The sequence below is a fragment of the Miscanthus floridulus genome, unplaced genomic scaffold (assembly GCF_019320115.1).
Source record: "Miscanthus floridulus cultivar M001 unplaced genomic scaffold, ASM1932011v1 fs_329_4, whole genome shotgun sequence".
Taxonomy (NCBI): Eukaryota; Viridiplantae; Streptophyta; class Magnoliopsida; order Poales; family Poaceae; genus Miscanthus; species Miscanthus floridulus.
In genome coordinates this window covers 6,293-16,259 of record NW_027096593.1, presented here as the reverse complement: position 1 = coordinate 16,259, position 9,967 = coordinate 6,293, and the positions used below count along the sequence as shown (strand labels likewise).

The following is a 9,967-nucleotide window of genomic DNA, read 5'->3' as shown; positions in this document are numbered from 1 at the left end:
GCAGTGGCAGGTAAAACACAAAAATAAGGGTCCATCAGCAGATGTTAATATGGTATTCATGTTGCCGATGGAGTTTTTGGCACTATCTGATAATGAGGAAGAAGTTGTTCTCTCTGATCAAGTAGCTCAGTTAACACTAGATCCAATGATGGCCGTTTTTGAGAAACCTACCGATGACGAAAGACAGCATCTTAAGGCTTTATTTGTGAAGGGCAGAGTTGATGGGCAGCCTGTGTCTAAGGTACTTATTGATGGAGGGGCTGCGATTAATATTATGCCTTATGTGATGTATCGGAAACTTGGTAAGGGGGATCAAGACTTGACCAAAACCGATATGATGTTGAAAGATTTTGAAGGCAATGTGTCACCGGCTAAAGGGGCAGTGTGCGTGGAATTGACCATCGGCAGCAAAACCTTGCCAACGACGTTCTTTGTTATCAACGGCAAGGGTGCATATAATCTCCTTCTAGGGAGGGATTGGATTCATGCTAATTGTTGTGTTCCTTCTACAATGCATCAATGCCTCGTACAGTGGATTGGGGATAAGATTGAGATCGTCCCTGGTGATTCTTCTTATATCATCGCATCGGCAGAATCAGATACTTATGAGCGAACTAAATGCATATCAGGAGAAGCTTGGGAAAAAGAGTTCCTTAGAGTTGCTGATTATGAAATTCCACCGATCCAAGCAGTCGGTTCTGAAGAGGAGTTTTAATGGATAGGTTTGCCGATGATGGGAAATTAGGTCAAGGGTTCACATCGGCAGATGATTTAGTAGAAGTAGATATTGGTGATGGTAATAGGTCAAGACCTACTTTTATTAGTGCTAAGTTAGATTCCAAGTGTAAGCAGCGAGTAACAGATTTATTAAAAGAATATAAAAATTGTTTTGCTTGGGATTATACTGAGATGCCTGGATTAGACCGATCGATAGTTGAACATCGGTTACCTATCAAATCTGGATTTCGGCCACATCAGCAGCCAGCGCGCCGATGCAACCCTAATGTACTTCCTGACATTAAGGCCGAAATAACTAAATTAATTGAAGCAAAGTTTATTCGGCAATGTCGATACGCAGAGTGGATCTCTAATGTGGTTCCTGTTTATAAGAAAAATGGAAAACTTCGTGTTTGTATTGATTTCAGGAATCTCAACAAAGCCACACCAATGGATGGTTATCCAATGCCGATTGCTGATTTGTTGATTGATGCTGCGGCTGGACATCAAATTATTAGCTTCATGGATGGTAATGCAGGTTACAATCAAATATTCATGGCTGAGGAGGATATTCCCAAGACTGCTTTCAGATGTCCAGGACATGTGGGGTTGTTCGAGTGGATAGTCATGACGTTTGGTTTGAAAAATGCCGGTGCTACTTATCAAAGGGCTATGAACTTTATTTTTCATGAGTACATCGGCACATTAGTGGAGATCTACATTGATGATGTAGTAATTAAGTCTGGAGATATCACAGCACATTTAGCCGATCTGCGAAAGATACTAGAGTGCACAAGGAAGCATGGATTGAAGATGAATCCTAATAAATGTGCATTCGGTGTATCGGCAGGACAATTCTTGGGTTTTATGGTGCATCAGCGGGGCATTGAAATCAGTAGGAAGTCTATTGATGCAATTAACAAGGTGATTGCTCCTGCCAATAAGACTGAATTACAATCTTTGATCGCAATTAGCCCTTGATGAAATTAAGAAATATTTATCAAATCCTCCAGTGCTAGTTCCACCTCAACATGGGAAGCCTTTCAGGTTATATTTGTCAGCTGATGATGCAGTTATCGGTTCAGCTCTTATTCAAGAATTTGAAGGGAAAGAACGTGTTATTTATTATTTGAGCAGAAGATTAGTGGATGCTGAGACAAGGTATTCGGCTATCGAGAAATTGTGTCTGTGCTTATACTTTTCTTGTATCAAATTAAGGCATTATTTGTTATCTGCCGAATGTACGGTCATATGCAAAGACGATGTGGTCAAGTATATGTTGTCGATGCCGATATTAAGTGGTAGAATCGGCAAGTGGATTTTAGCATTATCAGAATTTGAACTACGCTACAAATCAACTAAGGCAGTTAAAGGGCAAGTGATGGCTGATTTTGTCACTCAGCATTGTAACACGGTGGATTCTCTGGGGATTGCTCCCTGGACACTTTTCTTCGATGGATCCACATGTGGTGAAGGAGCAGGTATCGGCATTGTGTTAATTTCACCTCAAGGGAAGAAGTATGAGTTTTCATTGCCGATTGTTGCTACAGCAACAAACAATCAAGCTGAATATCAAGCCTTGATAAAAGGGTTAGAATTGCTGAAGGAGATACGTGCCGATGTTGTGGAAATCTTTGGTGATTCTATGCTAGTTATAAATCAATTGGCTGGAAGTTATGAATGCCGAAGTGAAGCCTTGATTTCGTATTATGAAAGGTGTTTGCAATTATTGAAAGGATTTAGAGATTTTCGTCTTGAACATATCTCTCGATTGCATAATGAGGAAGCTAATCGACTAGCTCAGCATGCTTCAGGGTATCAGCCTATTCAGGAAGTGCTAACATCGGCAGTTGATACCGATGACTGGAGGAAAGAGATTGTCGATTATTTAAAGGATCCAGGTAGAAAGGTTGAGAGACGTATAAGGTTCCAAGCTACCAAATATGTGCTCCTCGATGATGAATTATATTATCGAACTATAGATGGAGTTTTACTCAGATGTGTTAACAATGATGAATCGAAAAGCTTGATGGGTGAAATTCATGAAGGAGTATGTGGGGCACATCAATCGGCTTTCAAGATGAAATGGATGATCAGAAGGAATGGGTACTATTGGCCGACTATTCTTGAAGATTGTTTTAAATATTTTAAGGGATGCCAGGGGTGTCAAAGGTTTGGTAATATTCAAAGAGCGCCTGCGTCGGCTATGAATCCTATAATCAAACCATGGCCGTTCCGGGGATGGGCTATTGATCTCATTGGTCAGATTTATCCGCCATCGAGTAAGGGACATAAATTTATCCTGGTTGCTACCGATTATTTTACAAAGTGGGTTGAGGCAATTCCTTTAAAAAAGGTGACATCGGTCAATATGATTGATTTTGTGAAAGAGCATATTGTTTACCGATTTGGTATTCCTCAGACTATCACTACCGATCAGGGCACTATGTTTACATCAGGAGAATTTGATGAGTTTGCTGTGGGTATGGGAATTAAAATTTTAAATTCTTCTCCATATTATGCTCAAGCTAATGGTCAAGCTGAGGCTTCTAACAAAGGGATCATCAAACTCATTAAGCGCAAAATTGAAGAAAATCCTAGGAGGTGGCATACAGTATTAAATGAAGCCTTGTGGTCATATCGGATGTCATGCCATGGTGCAACCAAAGTAACGCCTTATCAGTTAGTATATGGACACGATGCAGTGTTGCCTTGGGAAATTAAGGTTGGCTCTAGACGAATACGTTCTCAAAATCAGCTGACAGCCGATGAGTATAATACTCTTATGAAAGATGAGTTGGAAGATGTGGCGGGTCATCGGTTAAGGGCTTTAGTTAGTATTGAAGAAAATAAGAAAAGAGTAGCTAGATGGTATGACAAGAAGGTGAAAGTAAAAGAGTTTGCCGATGGAGATCTGGTCTGGAAATTGATTTTACCGATTGGGACTAAAAGTTCAAAGTTTGGAAAGTGGTCTCCTAATTGGGAAGGTCCATATCGGATAAATCAGTCTATTCCTGGTAATGCATATATTTTAGAAACCCTCGAAGGGGTTGTGTTTCCCAGAGCGTTAAATGGAAAATATTTAAAGAAATATTACCCTAGTATCTGGACAGATGCATAAGAGTATAAGTGCCGATAACAGTACTATCGGCTGGAATTATGCAAGAGTATCAATGTCTTATAAAGTGCCGATACAATAAATAAGACTACACGTTCAGCAAAGATTGGATAGCTAATATCGCACGCAGGCGAATCTGGTCGGCTTCTTCCATTTCTTTGATATCGTCATCGGCAGCACCCTCCACAGGCTTGAGTTTCTTCTTCATGGCTAAAGCTTTGCGAGCTTGGATATCTCTTTCTTGCTGAAGGGCTTTGACGGCGTTGGGTAGCTGGCTTTCTTCTTGTTGAGCATGAGTTAAGGCTGCATCGATTTCTTTCAATTCAGCCAATAGAGCTGCCTTCCTTGCCGATAGATCCAAGATTTTCTGCTTAAGTGCAGCACCCGAAGTCTGCAAGTTGACGATGCCCTTGTGCTTCTCATCAGCGATTTGTTTCAGTTGTAGCATCTCTCCTTTAAGTTGAGCTTGAGCTGCTCTATCGGCAATGCGCTGAGCAGCCCGTTGATATTGCAGTTGACGGCTTTCTAAATGAGCTGCTGGGAAGAGTATTTCTTCAACATCGGCAGGGACCTGGCCACGAATTGCTTTGAAAATTGCCTTTGCGGGGTCCGAGTCATCTACCAGTTGGGCGGTACTTTGCTGTAGCAAGTTCAGGAGGGTTTCCAACTTGGATTTAGTCTCTGCCGATATTGTTCCCAATGCAAGGGAAGAACTTGTTTCCTCTCCATCGTCGTCAGAAATGTCAATGGCAAAGGAAAATAGGCTGTTCGGAGAATCTTGTTCCTGAAAGAGAGACAAGGAGATCAATCAGGGGTAGGTATGAGTATTGTAAAATCAGATAGGTTAATCGGTTTACCTGTTTCAAGGCAATTTCCTGTGCTTGACTGGAGGAAGCAACCTGGGGTATGTCGTGTGGATCGGCTGAGCTTGCCGATGGGATATCCTCTGTGACTTCATCGGTGGTGGGTTCTTGAGGTATGATGACCGATGATATTGGGGCAGATGTAGGGATCGGCATAGACCTTTGTCGTTTTGGCTGTGCTTCAGTATCTGTTGAAGCTTTGCGCTTTGCTTGGACATCGGCAACGATTGGCTGGGGGGCATCGACACCTGATTGTGAAGCTTGGGCATCTGGTACGTTTGCCGATGTACCCAATTGTTGCTGCAAAACAAGTGTAAGATATGATATTTAACAGATAAAATGTAGAGTCAAGAAGCTACCTCTGAAGGAGTGGTGCTTGATATCGGCGGAATTGCCGATGACGATCCCGTAGCAGCTCTTACCCCCTGATGATTAAGGTTAATATAGTTTGTGATCGGCATAAGTGAAAATAAACAAGGTTGTTACCTTAAAGGCTTTGACCAAGGTTGTAGCAGCGGCCGATGGGGTAGCCCTGGATGTAGCCAATTTGGACTTAGAAGTGATGGTCTTAGTAAGAATCTTCTGGCGGGTCAAAGCGGCTAAGGTGAGAGCGTTGTAGCCGATTGGCGATGTTGGGGAAACAGGCCGGAGGTTGAAGGGTTTCCCACTTTTACTCACCGATGGTGCTGGGTTGTTAACCTGTTACAAGGGAATCAGTTACTGATAAATGAAAGGAAAAGCAGAAGGGAGTTCAAGGAAACTTACCGCGTCGTCAGGGATTGCATATTCAGAATCGATCATGTGCCGATATGTGTGAACAGAAGTCGCGAACAGTTGCTCTTTCCACTCTCGCCACCATTGCTTGTATGACTCGGTGATGAAAGATATTGGTGTCCAGGTGGATATATCGACATCTGTGGTATCGGCATCAGGAGAAAGTTGTACTACCTTGTTCCAGTCTGTTCCGCAGGTGATTGTTTCCCTGGGTTTGATCACATCGGCAAAGCAGAGTTTGATTGGCAGTTGCCCAAAAGCCAATTGGCGGGATACTGCCGATGGGTTGTAAAATTCATATGTAATGTTGGTGTTTTTCCCGCTGCCGAATGTGTTTACTGGAATTGCCCTGGGAGTGATAATAGCCATCATAAGCTCATTATCTTGATTCAGAGTGTCATCGGCAAAGTTGAAAAGAAGGGGGAATCTGTTTTCTTCGTCGATATAAGGTACCCAGGCCCTATGATCACGAGAAAGACCATTATAGAAGCTTTGAAAGAATCTGCCGATTTGGTCTTCGTTGGCTTCTGTTCCAGGGAGGACGATTATGGCTTCACCAAAATTGAGGGGTGAGCGTGTTGCCGATTCATCATCCCCGAGCACATAATCTTCAGGAATTTCTCGTGGGAATTGTTGAGTAAAAAAGTCCCATTGCAAACGTTTGTGCATATGGGCATTCAGCCACATGTTGATGAACCACCACGGGCCTCCCAGGTTGCCGATGGGTTCGCCAAGCAGAAGCTTCTGAGACACTTGGTGAAGAAGATGATAAGTGGAGCTCAGAAGGTATCGGCCAAGAGGAAACCTTGCGCCATTAGCTAGAAGTTCAGCTGCAGGGAGGAAGGCGTTGGTTGGTCCTACTGATCGACCACAGAAGATAAATTTTTCTAACCACATATTCAGGAATGTGGCATGTTCCCTCTGGCTAGGTGTCCCGGTTTTCTGGTATTCTTGAATATATCCTGTCCAACCGCCGATGTTACGGGTATTCACTCTATATTCAGGCTTTCTACCATAGATGGAGCCTTCGTCGGCAGTTGAGATGTCCAAGCCAGTAAGCATGTGGACATCTGCAAGGGTAGGAGTAGCTGGGCCATGTCCAAACATAAAAGTATTGGTTGTATCTGACCAGAAATAAGCAGCTGCAATTATCATTGATTCATTTTTCTGCATATCGGCAATAGAGAGCCTGATACATTGGTCTAATCTTCGTTCTGCCCAGTATACTTGCATCGAGTTATTAACTCTCAAGTACCAGTCTTTCCACCCCTTGGTGGTTTTGGGCCAAGATCGGAATGTGTCTTTCCACAAATTCAGAGAGAAATTTTGGGCTCTAAAGGGGATTCTGTTAACCTCTGCATTGATCAGATCGGTTGGATCTGGGTTGCCCATTGGTCCGAGGCATTGGACGTGCGGCTGATCGGTTGGGATAATTAATTTGTTGCGCAGTTCCTAAGGTTATAAAATCCAGAGAATAGAAGAAAGGGAAAATCACCAACTGAATGAATTTACGAAAAGATCAAAGTAAAGGGTAATGGAAGTGGAGCAAACCGCGGGGACGTCGAAGTTGATGGCCATGGTCTTGAGGAAACTTGAAGTTAGCACCGGAGAAGGGTTCTTCTTGGTTGGGGTCGCGTGGTTGTTCGTCGGAGTCGCCGCCGGAGAGAGAAATGCCAAGGATTGGAGGCTGAAGGTAGAAAATGAGGGTTCCGGAGGAATCTATTTATAAGCCGCCCGGAGTAAGGGTATTTTGGACTTATTTCTATGTCGCGCGCATATAGGTCGAGACGGTTCAGAAGGATATGGTAACTGTTCGCACGATAATCAGGGGATTGTACAGATGAGTTGATGACAAGTAATCATGACTTAGAGGGGATATCGATACAGGATATTTTAATTCTGAAAATGGCAGCATTATCGTGTTAAGATCTTGCTGATGGGTTATTGTTTCGGTATCTTAACCATAATCAAGGCAAGAGTGGTTGGCGATTGTGCGATATTTACTGAAATGCGTGAATCAAGATTAGATTTGATTGGATTTGATAACAAATCAAGTTTTGGCTTGGAGAATGAGTTATGATAATCGGGTAAAGGCAAGTGTTATCTGGAGTAAATTTCGGAACATTAATGGTTTTATATTCCGGAATTGGGGGGCATGTGTTGACACCGTTTTTTGTACGTGATGGTGATCGGAGTGGATTAATCGGTGGTGGGAAGGTTACTGTGTACTTTGATGGCCGATGGAAGCCAGCTTGTAAAGATAGTTGCCGATAGCTGGTGGTGGTCGATGGAAAGGTTGGTTTGGATTCGGGCGTTGCCGATGAGGTTAGAGGTGTTATTGTCGATGCCGATGAGAGGAGATTTGAAGACTACTGCCGATGAAACAGGAAATATGCCGATGAAGGAAGGCTTGAAGACTACTGCCGATGAAATAGGGAGTATGCCGATGGGAAGGAGGACGGTGAGATTTCCATCGTAATTGAGGTGGACAGGGAAATAGATAGAAGTTGATTTCCTTTTTTATATTAGTTAGAGTATGATTTATGTAAGAGTCACGTGTTTCCTTAGATATGGGATTGGTGTCCTAGTTGTGTTTGGTTGTGTCTCTTTAGATCAGGGTATAAATATGGAGTAAGGAGCAATGTAAGAATATATATCAATCAATATCAAAACCAACTTTTACTCCTATTTGCATCTACTTTTCGGCGACTTCGTCAATTTGCATACTTTTTCTTTTTACGAGTTCTCATTGATTCGGCGAGCTGCATCGCTTCAGTGCGATCTTCGGCGATTCTCGAGTTCCGCGTGAGCACCTCTTGGCCGTGACTTCCGGGCGTATCGCTGTTGTCAGGACCAAAGTGTTCGTTTCTTCATCCTTGTCGATTAGTAGGTCAAATCGACTGGCACGCTTTGGATATCGATTCGGGTATTAGCCCTTTGTGTTTGCAGATCCACTTTTGCATCAACAAAAACACCGACACATATTATCTTGCACAACGATTGAACATCGTGTTGGTGCTAATTGCACAAATTTTGTTGCGACAATCACAACATTTTAGTCCATGAATTGGATACGATAATCTGTGTAGACATTTGCACATCATGAGCCTGTTCGGTTGGCTGGTTCGTGAACAAATACTGCTGACTGGTTTGTGTGAGAGAAAAATACTGTTTCGACTGAAAATTTACGATCATTTACGACAAGCCACAGTCAAACGAACATGCTGACAGTAATAATGTGCGAGACTTGTCTCAAAAGGAGTCCATGCATGTTCCATAATTCATCACAGTTTATTGCAGCCAGAAATCCAAATGTGCAGGCAAATGGACATTCCTTGATGGATGGAGCATAATAATATACTACAAGTAGAGTAGAGCATAGCAGTACAAAGTGGCAGTTGAACATCACAATTCACAAGAGAAGAGAGCTGAGAAGCAGTAGCGTCACTAAACTGAACATAAACACGGTAGAACCGTAGCAGGAGGACACTGATGAGGAGATGAACTGCAAACCGCACTGGGTCAGTTTCAGTCGGATGGTCCAGCAGCCCGGCCTCTCACATCACACCGCGGCGACGGCGGCAGACGAAGTGAGCGCGTGCAGCCTCCAGAACACCTCCCCTGCGGCATCGGTGCTGTTGGCGTCGACGGCGACGGCGCCGACGAGCGCCCGGAGGGCGCCGCAGACGACGGTCGGCGCGGACGCGCTGGTCCGACCGGCGACGCGCACGACGTTCGGGATCCCGAGCCGCGCCCCGGCCCTGGCGCACGCGGCGCCGGACGCGGCCTCGCTGGTAGCGCGCGACACGGCGGAGGGCGCGGCGTCGAGGTCGGCGGCCAGGGCGCGGAGCGCCGCGGCGGATTCCGCGGCGGCCAGGCCCAGGACGGCAAGCGCGCGTCCGTTCTCGCGGGAGTAGGAGGCGTGCGTCATGGCGCGGCGCAGCAGGGACGGCGCGCGGAAGGCGTAGCCCACCCGCGACTGGAGCACGGCCAGCGCCGCGTCGAACGGGGAGGCGGAGAGCGGCGCGGCAGCCGCGGCACGTGTGTGGGAAGGGAAGGAGGCGACGAGGAGCAAGAGGACGAGGAGGATCGGTGGTGGCGTTGGAGTCGCCATTGCTGGGTTGATGCGGCGTTGGTGGAGGCGGCGGGAAGTGGGGAAAGTGGCGGCGGCTGTGGACGCGGTGGTGGTGGTCTCTCTCTCTCTCTCTCTCTCTCTATGGGCTCCCGTGCCGGAGTGGTGGGCCGGGTGCAGAATCTGAACGTGTCGGTCGCTCACTTGCTCTGGGTTCTTTCGGGCGACTCGAGTCTAGTCAAGGTCGCCTCTCGGCCTCGTCGTGTGGGGGCACCGGGGCAGAGACTCCACCTGGATGAAGCTCATTGCTCTCTCTCCGTACAAATGGATTATTGATCCAACTTCAGTCACAAAATCGTCTCTTACACAAAAACATACTCCGTAAAATCGGAAAACACAAACTGACGCAAGTCCTTTTTTACC

At 45.3% G+C, this 9,967-nt stretch overlaps 1 protein-coding gene across 1 annotated transcript; it reads right to left on the bottom strand.

The window, feature by feature from the left end:
* Positions 1-8,719: 8,719 nt before the first annotated feature.
* On the bottom strand, positions 8,720-9,721 carry LOC136531351 (protein NUCLEAR FUSION DEFECTIVE 2-like). The gene has a single exon (XM_066524016.1). The coding sequence runs from the start codon at positions 9,584-9,586 to the stop codon at positions 9,035-9,037; it is 552 nt and encodes a 183-aa protein (XP_066380113.1). The 5' UTR covers positions 9,587-9,721; the 3' UTR covers positions 8,720-9,034.
* Positions 9,722-9,967: the final 246 nt, after the last annotated feature.

Excerpts from the sequence above, each read along its gene's own strand:
- LOC136531351 (XM_066524016.1), bottom strand. The coding sequence starts at position 9,586 with ATGGCGACTCCAACGCCACCACCGATCCTCCTCGTCCTCTTGCTCCTC.